Below are 15,132 nucleotides of genomic sequence, written 5' to 3'. Positions count from 1 at the left end.
TTTCAGGAAGAAGAAAATTCAAAGACCTTGAACATAAAGATAACTCGCCAGGAAAAACAGTAAGAACAGAAGGAAATATTGCCTCCAGATCTAGTAAATGAGCTCAGGCAGCTTTGAATACATACTGAAAAAAAAGGAAAATGTCCCACCACTTAATGAGGCACAGAACATGGGATTACAAAATGTTGCTCCTGAGTGACTGAAAAGAGAAATGAGAATTAGAACAAAATTTATGCCTTCCACAGCAAAAATAATAAACAGAATAGAAAAACCGAAACCTCCATTGCCAAGCTTCATCAAAGAACCAAAAGAAAGAACAATAGATAGGAATGCAAATACACAGAAGTGAAGAACAACCTAGGAAAAGCAAAAAAAAAAAAAAAAAAGACTTTTTTAAAACTGAGCTCAAAAGACAGGATGTACAGAATCAATCTAAGAATCACAAATCTCCCCAAAGAACATAACAGGACAAAAAACTTAACATAATGAAAGACATTATAAAACGCAACTCCTTAGAACTTTTAAACATAGAAAATGAAATTCCAATGGAAAGAATTCCCACATCTACTCCAGGAAAAAAAATCAACAAGGCTGCCAGCTCCAAGACATATAGTGGCTAAATTTAACAGTTCAATTCAGAAATAATAAGTTCATCAGTAGAAGCTTCGTAAGTTCAACAAAAGGAAAGGACATCTGAATAACATAAGACCATTCCGAACCGGCCAGAAAAAGGAATAATGTGTTTCAAAAGTGCAATGAAACTCAGAATGTATGCAGCCCAGGGTGACCTATCCTGAAAATGTGAGCTTAACCACATAGAAAAAAAGTGAATGTTCAACAATAAAGAGTTTGAAACATTTTTTTGGAAAAAAAAAAACACTGAAGAGATTACCTGCTTCTTCCATCACCCCAAACAACAGAAATGCAAGAAAAGGGTAAATGCAACAGAGTGACAACAAAAAGACCAGTAAGAGACTTCTTTCTAAATGTACACAAGAAGAAAGAGTAAAGGTGGAAATTTTGTAAAGGCAAAAGTGAAGAGGCTGAGGAGATTATGCATGGAATCTGGAGATACCTTCCCTGGATGAATGCTTTCTTTGGGGGATTACAACATAAAAGGTGGTAAGGGAAAAGAGGTAGGGGAATAGAAAGGACTGAGTGTGTGTGATGAATATAGAGAAGCATGGAAAGATCTGTATGAACTGACGTGGAGTGAAATAAGCAGAGCTAAGAAAACAATATACACATGTAACTACAGCAATGCCAATGGAAAGAATGACACAGCAAAAAATTAAAAAGCAAATATAACAAAATTATGAAGGTCAAATGAAAAGATATTAGAAGATACCCTCCAGCCTATCCCTTTGTGGAAGTGGGAGGTCCACAGGTCTTATACACTGCACTTAAACTGCACATGTTTTCAGACTGCTGTACTGCCTTTTTTTTTCCCTCTATCCACAGAATACTAGAGGATACTAGGGTGATATAAGAAACAAACAAAAAAAAAAATCAAAAACTTTTTTTTTAAAAAAGCAAAGAGTTAAAATTCTACACTAAGGCTAAAATAAGGTGGGAAAGAGCAAATAGTTGTTAGATTTATCAGACACATATCTTGCCCTAAAGTGGAGCCTTAGGGAACACCACTCTCATAAAGCAAGAACTGGAATGAAGCATTTTTTTCACAAAGCTGAGATTCAAATGTGTGCTTGTCTAGATCTTTGAATGCGAGTGAAAGCAACGACTCACCTAAGCTCCTGGACAAACTCCTCTGGATATCTCTGAAAGGAGAATCTGACCAAACTTTGGAGGTGTGGAATCCAGTGGGTGACAGACTTTGACGGATTCGGAGCCCAGGTTAGACTGGAAGGTCCACGGGAAGGATCTGTTCCGCGGGGGTAAGCCCCCAGCGCACAGCACAGCACGGTCAGCGCAGCAGGGCGGAAGGGACCTGAGAAGCCCGAGAGTGGCGGGCGAAACCATCGGAGCAGGAGACAAGCCAAACCGAGCCGGTGAGAGCCGCTGAGCGCCAGATATCAGCGCAGCAGCCCTTGAAACCTTCAGCCTGAAGACTAAACTTCGGTAAGTCACCTACTTGAACTTCCGGGAGCCAGGATGGCGGAGTGATCAGTAAATGCTCTCTCCTCCCCCCTGATGACCGTGAAAGAACCATAAAATATTTCCCCAGATAAATCCTGGATCAGCGGGAACAGCAGAAGGGGGCAAATAGTCTCATAACACCAGAGGCTAGAAAAATAGCAAAGGGGGATTCTTCCTACTGTGGCGGAGGCAATCTGGAAGGACAGACGACCCAGGGCAGAGAAAATTCGCACTGAGACCCAGGCAAGCCTCAGCACCGGGAGACAAGCCCCAGGAGGGGCGGGAACACGCATTAGCATCTAGGCGTGCCCCAGCCCTTCAGGGGAAAAGGGAAGACAATAGGGAAGCTGGGATCACCATCCCCTGACCTTGCCTTTGCCTCAGGTCAGCTGAGGAGATCTCCTGAGACCAGACCACCCCTCCCACATACCTAACAAGCTAACCCCAGGGTTGATTGGGGAAACAAAAAACAAAAGCCTGCTTTTAAGCCTAGACACACATCAGCTCAACACAAAGATCTGTACCTTCTGACTGAAAGAACCAGAAGCTACAACACTCAGCCAACATCATGAATCGGAAAAAGCAGACGAAAAGTGAAAAAACCATAGAATCTTTCTATGGGGATAAGGACCAAAACACAAACACCAAAGAGGTCAGAGCTGAGACTGTACTTCCATCTGAAACCTCAGAAGGGACTATGAATTTCTCGCAAGCTCAAGTAGATTACCTGGAACAGCTGAAGAAGGAAATAAAAAAAAAAATAGATCTTTGAATGCTAGGATGAATACCGATTCCTGTTACATATGATAATTTACTAACATTTATGTTCACATAAAGCCCATACCAGGTTCACTGTTTTCACAAAAGTCCAAGATTAGTAAATTTCCATAACACGCAAGTAAACAAAAAATTAACAATACTCAACATTAAATACATTCTAGGGTATTTATTCAATTGTAAATTTATTGCCAAGAATCAAAGAAACTAATACCTTGTGGTTTGGCTATTTTTAACCAACATCAGGTTAAAAAATAGCATGATGAAAAAGGTATAACTTAAATATTACAGTTACAGTTTTAATATGATCTTGCCTTATTAGGAAGGATAATGATTTTGTTACATTAGAAAGCTGATGAAAGATACAAAGATGTTATTATTTCAGATTTTACAATCCATATTCCATTTTTTATTGTTATGGCTAAGTTTACATTTTGCCCAAAAAGTTTCAAAATATGGTTTTACATGCATTGACACTTAAAACACAAGTTCAAAATACATGTTTCATAACTAAAAAAAGTTCACCTGAGAATTTATAGTATTGCCATGTTTTCTTTCAAATTGACAATATAACTCAGAATCTACATGCAATCTTTATTCTTAGTGCGTATATATATATTTCTAATTACTAAAATGTGGATGATTAAACATTAATCTTCAACAAATGTTTTTAAAAATAAGAAAACTATTTAGCACAGAAATTATATTCACATTAGTTCTGAGTAGCACATAATTTGCCCTTAGTATTAAAATTATTTTTTAAAAGTCTGAAAAATAAAGTAATACAATTAAGACCGTGTTAAATGTAATTGCTTTCAGAAAATTACATAGGACATTGAAACACTAAGCAAAGGACAGAAGGCAAATGACTTTGCATATCATGTACAATGAATACACCCTTAGTAAATTGTGAAGGACTGCAAATGGTGGTCAAGAGTATCCACTGCATCATACTGTCATTCTGTTGCGTGCATAATCTATGCAATATACAGAATAAAAACTTCCCCACCTTATGAAGGGGAAAAGCAAAAATGTTTAAAAAATTTTTAAAATATTCTCTGTACTTTTCTGTTTTATAACTTGACAATCACTTGCATATGAGGTAGTGCAGTTATGTGTATTACATGCTGGTTATAAGGAATAATATTCAGTATCAAGAAATAAACATTTTAATTATTGGCCAAACCTTAGAAAAGGATTCCTCAGGCTAGTTTAGTTACATATTTGAATATGTAGATTTAAAACCCAGTGCTGTGAAAATTATTTTTAAACTTTGGAGACAATGAGGCATCATCATAAAATACTGAATAAACCTGCCAGTACTTACAGTAGTAATAAGAGCAGATTATCTGACATTTTTTCATATACACATGCTGATATGAAAAACATTTATGTGTATAATGAGGTAGGGAATCAAAGATTCTAGCCATTGGCTTATACCAGAGTTGACATTTTGCAAATCAGAAAAAAGTTTACACTCAACTGTGTGAAGCTGAAAAATCAAGAATGAAATAAAAATGGCTACATGAGATCATTTATATACAATTCTGTTTTAATCTATTACATGTGATTTACAATTATAAAAATGGTATTTTTCCAGACCACTTCAAATGTTTCTTCAAGCCTATAGAAAATAAATCAAAATTGAATTCATTTCCTTGTTACAACATCTATAATTATATATAATTTATAAGCAATTAAAATACTAGAGAATTTTCCCACAAAAAGGGGGAGAAAATTACAATTTTAAAAAATTCTAAATATTAAGATTGGTCCCAATATAAGATATAGCAAGCGTATTTTTAGGGTTATTCAATACACTATGAGTTTATTTCTCAGAACAACTATATACTTTTCATGATAAGTCATTCTAAGATAGGTCATCAAGATAAATCCAGTCATGGAACCAGCCACTCCAAGGACCAGCTCCTTTTGGGTACCTTTTCAATGCAATGTCCTCAGTAACTAAGTCTTTACCGTCGAATTAAAAACCATTTTACACACCAAATTAAAATGCAGAACTTTACAAAAACATTCAGGTTAAGGTGTCTGCTTGTGTCTTTGTACTATACAAGTGGATGTAACCCTATAAGCTTCCATACTACTCAAATTTTGAGTGCTTTTCAACAAGTACGTCCCAACATGTCAGAAAAGCACATTGCTTAATAAATGCTTCTTGACTAACCCATGTCTAGTGAATTCTTGCAAATTCCCTTCCCCCTTTTAATTCTCTTTAACAGTGAAAATTAAAAACTTTAAAAAATTTAATTCAGGGGAAAGCTTTAAATCTCAAACTTTAAAATGTAATTCAGTAGTGGTGTCATGTAATATGCCCCAAAAGACTCATAAGTTGGCTGTTAATAAATTAAACATTTACCTGATTACTCAGCTCTTCTATATTAGCAGAAATCTGCTTAACAGAATTTCATACTTAATTTATAGAAAATTATTTCCCAACTTTCTGAATGTGGGAGGCCTATAAACCCCCATCTGCCAAGTTTTCTCTAAAATAGGCATGTGTCTATTTATTGATAGCTGAAAGTCTTTTTTATCTTAATAAAAATATGTAGAGCGTACAGACTTGGAAATGTTGCACTCTCAGATTTAGTGACACTGGCCTCCTTTTTATTTTGACCCTCATACAAGATACTCATCTCCCATTATCTCTGGATTTTCACTGACTATCTCATGCCTGGAATTACTTTCTCTTTCATCTCTTCCTCCTGGCTTCTTAAGATCAGTCAAAGCTAAAATCCTACTTTCTGCAAGAAGCCCTCAACACTAGTGTGTTCCCGCCAAGATTATCCAAAATGTATCCTGTATGTATCTCATTCATACATAGTTGTTTGCATGCTGTCTTCCCAGGAGATTGCAAACTCCCTGAGGGCATGAACTGTCCCTCCCCTTCCGTGCATCTCTAGCACAGTGCCTGGAACATAGCAGGCATTTAATAAAAGTTTGTTGACGACTTGAAATCTGATTGCTTTTTATGTTTTTAAAACTTTTAAGGATTACTAACAGCCAAAAAAAAAGGTGCCAGACTTTCTCAGAATGTTCCAGACATTCACTTCAAGTTTTACTTTAAATAGAGGACAATATTAACATTAGCAAGTTAAAACCACTATCTTCTTATGTGATTTTTAAAAGATCTGCCATATTCTCAAATATAATTATTGCTTCTAATTCAAAATGCTTTCTAATAAAAGCTATCTCTGGCTTTTTGATGGAGGTCATAGGGATGATAATATCAACTTAACAGACACATGCTTAACAGCAAACTTAGCAGAAACTACTGTATGGAACCTATATTTGAGTTTCATGTTAATACAAAAAAATTGATTACAAAAGTAAATGGTAGGAAGGAAATAAAATATAGTTTTAATCATCAGCGGAGCATTTACCAGTCACCTGGCAGAAATCCGTGATGCTGCCACTCTGACAACACTGTCCTATGAGCAATGATGAAGTTCGTGGGGAGTTCTGATATGAATCCTGCTGTGGTTCCTGTGCTGAATCATTTGTTTCTCTTACACACGGATAAAGGGAACTCTGTTCTCTGGCCAGTGGAACGTTTGGCAGCCCATGAGGTAAATCCATACACGATGGTGGCAAAAGTTCAGAGTCAGGAGTAAGTTTTTCTTTTTCAGAGATTAACAATGTAAGTGGGCAATCTGAGGCAGAATACTTTGCAAGTATCTGGATTTGTTCATGACTTAAAGCTGCTTCTTTGCATACCTGCTGGCAAAGTCCAGTTAGGTTCTGCTTTGTTTCACCCAGTGTTGATAAAATATGATCTCTTTCCTTTAGTAAACTCTCCTTCTCCTTTTGCTGTAGAGAAAAGAAAAAAAAATCCATGGTATTTTCTGGCCTACTAACATAGAAACCAACACTCATTAGAAACTCATTAGTTAAGCCCTTTGACTGAATCCAAACTCCACAGAACAGATCCCTTAATAAAACGATTTGTTCTGTAAAACTTGGATTCAGTCAAAAGGCCACACCCAAGGACCTAGAAGGCCACATCTGGCCTCAAGGCTGCAGGCTCTCCACTTGCCTAACTCCAAATAACTGACAGTTATCTTTCTGAACACCAAAAACTTTGAAACTGTTTTTGCAAGAATTTCTTCTAAAAGATACTACACTCTTTCCTGATCTCATATAATTTCTTAATGATTTGGGATTGACAGATAACATAGAACTTTTTACTACTGCAATAAATTAACTGGACTGCTACAATATGAGCTCGTGTCAGCTACTGCAGTCTGTTTGCTTCCTTCCTTGCCCTCAAATGTTTTGCTGCTTTTCAAGAGAAACTCGTCTGATGTGCCATGGGCTGGAAAATCAAATACATGTTCTAACAGAAATATACGCTGTTCTAACAGGTTGGTTAGAGTAAGAAAAATCACCTTGGAGGGAATTCAAGAGATTTCTCTTATGAGACTTTAAAAACTCATATGGACTGCTAAAAAGATTTTACTGTGTATGCAATGTGTTTGTTCTTGTTTTCTAGTTCTTGGCTATCCTCTGAGTTGAAGTTGCTAAACAAATGAATGCTGGATCCATTGTTTTATGTGAAGATAAGAACTGTCTTACAAACTTTTAAAATTAAGTTTTTATCAATTTTTTTCTGTTTCTGACATCATCATAGTTGTTATGAGTACCTGTCCTTTCTCTCTTCCCTTCCCAGAAAGCCATCACACAAAAAATATTTTTTTGAAAGAGGGGAAAAAAAAATCAGCCCAAATTACTAATACATTGAAAAAGTCCAAAAAACATGTGCAATGTATAATACTTGTGGACCTCCCAACTTCACAAAATGATAATATTCCATTACATTCACATATCGCAATCTACTGGCCATTCCCCAATTGAGGGTCATCTACTTTGTTTCCAATTCATGGTTATCACAAACAGTGCTACTATGAATATTTTGGTGTAATGGGGACTTTTTATTTATTGACAACTTATTGGGATAAAAAAATAACTTTTCTAAAACAGAAATGGTAAAGGATAGCCTATAGTTTTTAATACATATTCTACATAGGACTATTCCTGCAAGGACAGGGAAAATCTAATTTCTTCAAGTTAAATTTTAAACTATTTAAAAGGCAGGCAGATCTGAGTTCAAATTTGACCTCTGACACTTACTACCTAGTGACCCTAGGCAAGTCATTTAACCCTAATTGCCTCAAAAAAAAAAAAAAAAGAATGGAAACTATAAATTTCTTTTGTAATGTAAATGCTTCCTAATTTAATTTTAAATATATACGTATATGAAGTTTTTTTCTTGATTTAAAAGCACAACACACCTGTACTGAATCCTAATGCAGTAAATATATAAATGACAAAAGTCAACTATTCAGAAAGGGAAGTCCTTCTTGCCCTAAGTTTGGTACCTTCAGTTTTAAAAGCAAGATTAAATTACTGAGATAAATTATTATTTCTCTCTTGTATTAATAACTAAATATTGAATTAGACTAAGGATGAATGAAATTCTAAGTTTAGACAACTGGGTAGATTTCTGCTCACTGAGGTAGCGGTGGATTTCCTCATTAATATGTACGTTGATACGTCTCTTAGAACAAGACGTAGGGTGATCCAAGTCACTTACCCCCAAGACCCTCATTAGAATGAGCCCACATCTCAATATAATATTAATTCTCTCATTAACTGTTAACCAATCAAGTTGACTGCCATCTTCAGGAACACCCACCCTTCTAAGGGCATACAAACGCTGAGTAAGCTCCATGAAGGGTCTTTGGTATTTGAGAGTGCCACTTACCTAGTTTACGAATAAAATGATTAATTACTCAGAAACTATGTCTCTCGGAACTTTTTAAATATCTCATTATTTTAGAGTTGGAACTCAGTGTTTTACTTCCTTTTCTCTGCAAAACTGATTAATAAATACAATCAATACAACTTAAGTATTTATCTAATGACCACAGGGCACTATTGTATACAATTAAAGCACATAATAAAAACAAGTGAATGTCATTATTCACTTGTTATTCACAGTTATAACTGTTCAGATAAAGGTGAACGAATATTCAGAAGGAAAAGATGGGCCAACAATTATGTAATTGCTATATAATAATAAGTTATTTTAATTTTGAAGTGGTTAAAATATAGTGATAAATCACCTTTCTTTGAACAAAAGAATTGTTTTAGGAGCTGACTGATGGTGTATAAACTATAATTAATACCAACTGGCAATAAGGGCATGGGGATTAAAACCACAAACATCAATCTATTAAGCTTAAACAGCAAATGCTGGGATGAAAAGAGAAAATTGGTGCAAGCCTTATCAGAATTCAATTCAATGAACACTCACTAAAGTGGCTATTTGCAATCATTCTTCCAGGTGCTAGGATTACAAAGACTACACAAAATAGGAAAGAGAATATTCTACTGGGCAGTAGGACAACGGCAATAAACAGTACATAAAGATAAACTAGAGAGGGAAAAATGCTAACAACTGAGACAGTCAGGCAAGGCTTTGTGTAAAACGTGTTACCTCAGCTGAGCTGCTGAACCCTGAAGTTCACACCAGACCATATAATCATCAAGAAATCCAGTTAAAAACAATGTACATTAACTTCATCTCCTTCCCCCATCTCCCGCCCCCCCCCCTCCCCCCGCCAAAATCTGAATAAGAGGTAAGCCAAAAGTCCTGGGAAAATGTCCAGAGAAGGACAGGGACACACAGTTATAAAACTGTGCCCAGAGGAAGCCATAGGAGAGGATACCACTGAGAAAACCTCAAAGCAGGGTCCTCAAAAGTCCAAGACAGCAGAAGCAGTAGGCAGCAACAACTATGGTACTATAGCACTCAGAGAACAACACAGGTGCTTTAAGAAGATACTCATCACTCCATCTTGAGACATCAGAGACAGATAAGAAGATCCATCATTCTGAACCTCAAAGATCCATGGGTTCCGAGGAGGTGGAGGTCAGTGCAAGAAACGGGTGAAACCAAGCAAGGTCTGACTATACCAAAGACTGCAGTAGGTGGAAGAGCCTGATCCTAGTTACAAAGCTCTAATTCTGGAACTAAAGCAGGAGAGATGAATAAATCAAAGAAAACATTAACCAGTGTCAAAAAATAAATGTAAAGGAAACCCAAATAAGAAAAAGGAGCAAGAAACACTACAACAACTGCCCACAAAGCGGAAAAATGGATTTTTCACGAAGACTACATATCTAGAAGAAATGAAGCATGGGGAAATGGGGGTGGGGGCCATGAAATAAAAGCACTGTGGAAAAAAAGAAGAGAATAGCTTAAAATATTAAGTGTACTCCTGAATAGACAAGACAGAAAGCAACAACTCTATAAGATAATAAAAATTATAGAATGATAGTCATTGGATATCATTGGAACCTCAGTAAGGGCCAGAACCTGAACTACTCAATCAGAATAAACCCCTCAGCCTCACAGCTATCCCTTCTTTGCTCTCTGAGTAAACTCAGAGAATGCCTCTTCCTGTGCCAACAAGACCCGGTGAAGCTGGCCATAGCATGTGTCTGTTCATGACAAAGGTGCCTTAACCCGAGACACTATCGTGAACAGTGAGACCTTTCTTATCTTAATATTTTATGGATATGTACTATATTATGTCATGTTAATAGTAAAGAAAATACAGATATCTTGGGGTCATAATTTCAATTGACACTTTGTTAACTCTCTTATCTTATTATATTTACCACTTATTCAATTAAGAAAATTCCTTTCTCATATTATGCTTAAACATGTATGGAGATCACAAATTTGAATCTTGAGATTGGGATTGTTCTAAAACGTATTTACGGCTGGTCATTTCTTTATCAGTCAGTCAGAATTCACATTCTGGCTTCTTGTACTTACATGTTCGCTAGCTTTGGCAAGCTTTAAACAATTTGAATTTATATGTCACCTGGCCTGTTTGCCTCTTTTAAACAAACTTTCAAGTCAATAAGAACAAAATCAAAAGATTAAAAAAAAGAATAAGATTGTAAGATAGCAGTTAAAAAAAACCGCTGTGCGAAAACATTTGAGAGATAATTTAAGAATCACTAGACTTTCTCAAAAACATTACTGGACACAACACCTCAAGAAGCCACCAATGAAAACTGATAGCCCTAGTTTTATTAGAATCAGGGGGCAAAGTAAGGAAAGAAATGATCCACTAATCACCTCCTAAAAGGTACCCCAAAATGAAAAATACTAGGAATGTCATAGCTATAATCCAGAGTTCCTATGAGCAAAGCAGAGTTAATAGGCTGCCTAAAGAAGGCTGAACCAGACAATGTCAAAAAGTTTCTGTATTTTTTAAAATGAATTTATTTTTATATAAGTAACTACAAATAGGAAACCCCAGTCCAGGACCACTCTTTCTGCTACCTCATCTGGACTTCCTTCTCTTAACCCTCCAAACATGAAGACTGCTAAAGGAGGGTTGGGCGTGGTGGGAGGGAATGGGAAGTTAGAAAGGGGAGAGCAGCTTCCTTGGCTCCCACTTACCCATCAATGTCACTTTTTAATAAACTAGATATGATATCCACCATCTCTTCCCAAGCCCTTCTGGTAAATATTTAGGAAGGATGAGCAAGTTGGATGGGGAAGGGGCAAAAGGCAAGTGAACATGGGAACCCCATAAACCTGCATGGCTGGGTATCTGGATGCCACAGAATGTAAGAACAAAACTGTTTAAAAAGTAAAACCAACAAAATGTGTTCAAAGGTAGAATGTGAACAGAGAGAAGATGAAACTGATCCTAGGAGTAGGGGATGATATTCTGAAATGAAGGAGAAAAACTGGAGAGGAGATATTCTTGAAAACATGCATTCCAAAGGTAAACAACACAAGCCTAGGAAGGCCAGCTCAGGCCAAGGGGGAATTAACAGGATCACCAACCTCCTTCACCCTTTCTAGCCCCTTTCTCCCTAGATCTCTTGAACAGCAACGAAATAGGTGAATCTGGCTACTTCTCAACTAGGCCTGATACCCTCAGCTCCAGCTCAGCCCCTTTCCAGTTGACACAGGTAATTCCAGAGAGTGTGGAGAGGATGCTGGAGGAAAAGGATGGGGTAGAGATTGGGCTCCCCTTCTACTCACAGAAAAAAAGTCTGCTTTCCATCCCTGGGTTGGAAACCTTGACTGGGTAAAAGGTGTGAGAAAGGTGTGTGTGTGTGCATCTGTGTATGTAAGCACCCTAGAGTTAGAGGCACATTTAGGGTTGACAGAGAGAGAGACAGAGAGAGAGAAGGAGGGAGGGAGAGAGAGGGAGAGGGAGAGAGGGAGAGAGAGAGAGAGAGAGAGAGAGACAGAGAGAGACAGAGACAGAGACAGAGAGAGAGAGACAGAGAGAGAGACAGAGAGAGGGAGAGGGAGAGGGAGAGGGAGAGGGAGAGAGGGAGAGGGAGAGGGAGAGAGGGAGAGGGAGAGCATGTCTGTGTCCGTGTGTGTGTCTCAAAGCCCCCTAGCCTCATACTCCAGGGTGGAGATATAGGACATTCCCCAAAAAAGCTGAACTGAAGCTGAGCCCTTAGGAAAAGGAAAGGTAGAGTGGCAAGTCTATGAACAGATGCAAGTGTGCTGGGGTGGGGGAATGGGCAACCAATTTCCAGCTAAATCTATTCTTTGCTCTCCTTGAGACTTCCAATCCCTCACTACTCCTTAGGCTACTACCCTGGCTCTGACTTCACATTCCTCCCTCTCAAATCTCAATCCAAAAGTTAGCTATTTTAACTCTCTAATATCTTGGACCTTTGTCCTATCACCAATCTTTTCCTGCCAAGCCTCAGGATTAGATTACTCCCTCCATTCACCTCCTCTACTCCTATTTATAAGCTACTGAACACAGTTAGACAAAAAAATCTCACAACCATTCTGACTGATTACAGTACAAATTCAAGTCATCCAAGCTGAATGGGGTCCAGTTCTTTCATTCCTCCCTAAATGATTTCTTCCCCTCCTTTCTGTTGAACCTTGCCTCTTATTTCATTGAGAAAATTGGTACCATACAATATCTACACTTTCTTTTTCAATTCTCTTCACTTCAAAACCCCTGTGACATCTTCCACTCTCTCCTCTTTTCCCCCAACTTCTGAAAAAGAGGTGGCTCTTTTTCTTGCCAACATCCTCTGTAAATGCCTTTGATCCCCCCCTTCCTGTCTTCTCCAGAATATTGCATTCTCAAATCACTGCTTTATTTTCTAGAAATCTTCAGCCATTACCTATCCACTGGTTCCTTAACTCATTGACTTCAAACATGCCTGAGTCTCTCCTTTCCTTAAAAAACCTTCCCTGGATCCTATCACTCAATCCCCATACCATTTCTTTTCTCAGTCAAATGCTTAAAAAAGCTGCCTACATTCGCTGACTCTACTGCCTCTCCTCTCACTCATTTTTTTTTAAGTGTTTTGCAATTTGGTTTCCTTCCTAAGCCCTCGACCGAAACTACTGTCCCCAAAGTTATCAGTGATCTCTTTGCTGTCAAATCTGATGACTGTTTTTCCTTAGTCCTAACCTTTCTTGACCTTTCTGTTATATTTGACACCATTGAGCACTGTCTCTTTCTGGATAGCTCTCCTCAATGAGTTTTTACCACATTACTCTTCACCTCGCTACATCATCTGTATCACACCCTCTAGCTGTAGCTACTTCCCAAGGTTCTGTCCTACTCCTTCTTTTCTCTACCCCCTCTATACTCTTTTAGTAACTTCATCAATTCCCAAGGGGTTAATTCTCATTGAGGCAAATGATTTTCAGAAGCATATTTCTAGCCTCAGCTTCTTCCTTGAGCTTCAATCCCACAACAGCATCATTTATCTACCGGACATTTCTAACAAGGTCCCAGAGACATCTTAAACTCAACATGGCCAAAACTGAACTTAATATCTTTCCCCCAAAACTCGCTCCTCTCCCAAACTTCCTATTTCATCCTTCCAGCCTCACAAGTTTGTTACCTCAGCATTATCCTTGAATAATGGATAGTTCAACTCTCTGTATTTGAATTCAACCTAGAACAGGGCCAGATATATAGCTGATTATCTGATTATAATATTATTATTGAGACTGGTTAATCAAACAAACCAACCAACCAACCAAAATCAAATCTCCAGTGACTATGATCTAAATAAATTTTTACCTTCCACCTCCAATGGGTGGCTCAAGTTAGGCACTTGCTCTTATATGAATTTAAATGTACCAAATAGAAATCCACTGTTAGGAACTAAAAACTTCATTAGCAAGCTTGTTTTTTCTATAGAAATATCCAGGTCCTCAAAAACAACTACAAGAAACTGGCAAAAAAAAATGGAAAATGGCTGAGTTATGTTGTGACTGCCCCAGAGGTAAGTCCTAGGAATAACATATTAAGTAGCAGAAATGAAAAATAAGCTTAATGTTAGGAAAAATTTCCATAAAAAGTTAATGTTATTCAAAAAGTAAAATAGGATTCCTTCATTAGAGATCTAGGGGCAAAGGTCAGATGGTCCTTTATTACGATACAGGTTAGGTCACATTGGTCTTTTAGGGCCCTAGCAAATTCAGATTCTCATTCTTTGATATATACCTGATCTAGTTGATTTTACTACTATAAGAGCTGACTTAATTTTCAGTGCTAGAACTTGCATACTAAGTTGGACTGGTGGTATTCTTAGATCCTCAAAATTAATGCAGACATTATTCTTCAGAGCTAATAGTGACATCACATAAAAGAAGTCAAGTCAATAAGCATTTCTAAAGTGCCTAACACAGTAACAATGCATTCTAAAACTACTTCATGAATACACACCAAAAACTCTTAGAGATAGAATAGTTCACCTATAAATGACAAACCCAGTAAATTCATGACATCATTGATTTAGGAAAGGACCATAAATTGCAAAGACTCCAACTTCCTCATTTTAGAGATTAGGTAACTAAAGGAGAGTAGTTAAATGAACACGTTCAAAGTTCTTGAACTAAAAAGTATTTGAGGCAAGATTTGAACCAGGTCTTCTTGTCTTCAAGTCCAGTGACTTATATCAACGACATTACACTGCTCCAACAACAAATGAAGAGTGAAAGGATAAGAAAATCATAATTACCCATTTTCCTTTTAAAGTCTCACTCAGAGGAGGCAATTTAAAGAGAAATTACACTAACACAAAACTGCTCACAATAAAGAAAAAGTATTTCCTATGTGACAAGCATTTTACAAAGTGCTAAGGATAAAATAAGAGAAACAACAATAGAGAGAGATACCAAGAGAACATACAGGTCTTGCCCTCGAA

General features: G+C 37.3%; 1 protein-coding gene across 7 annotated transcripts in view; it reads right to left on the bottom strand.

Annotated features, from left to right (window-relative positions):
* Positions 1–3,028: 3,028 nt before the first annotated feature.
* BACH1 (BTB domain and CNC homolog 1) overlaps positions 3,029–15,132 on the bottom strand; it is a 61,654-nt gene continuing 49,550 nt past the window's right edge. For all 7 annotated transcript variants that reach the window (XM_072614804.1, XM_072614809.1, XM_072614810.1 and 4 more), the window contains one exon: positions 3,029–6,702. In XM_072614804.1, coding sequence (XP_072470905.1) covers positions 6,253–6,702 — 450 coding nt within the window. In that variant the 3' untranslated portion in view covers positions 3,029–6,252. The remainder of the gene's footprint in view (positions 6,703–15,132) is intronic.

Source organism: Notamacropus eugenii, chromosome 5 (assembly GCF_028372415.1).
Source record: "Notamacropus eugenii isolate mMacEug1 chromosome 5, mMacEug1.pri_v2, whole genome shotgun sequence".
In the NCBI taxonomy this organism is placed as follows: Eukaryota; Metazoa; Chordata; class Mammalia; order Diprotodontia; family Macropodidae; genus Notamacropus; species Notamacropus eugenii.
The sequence above is the reverse complement of the archived record's forward strand: the minus strand, read 5'-3'. Positions and strand labels throughout refer to the sequence as shown.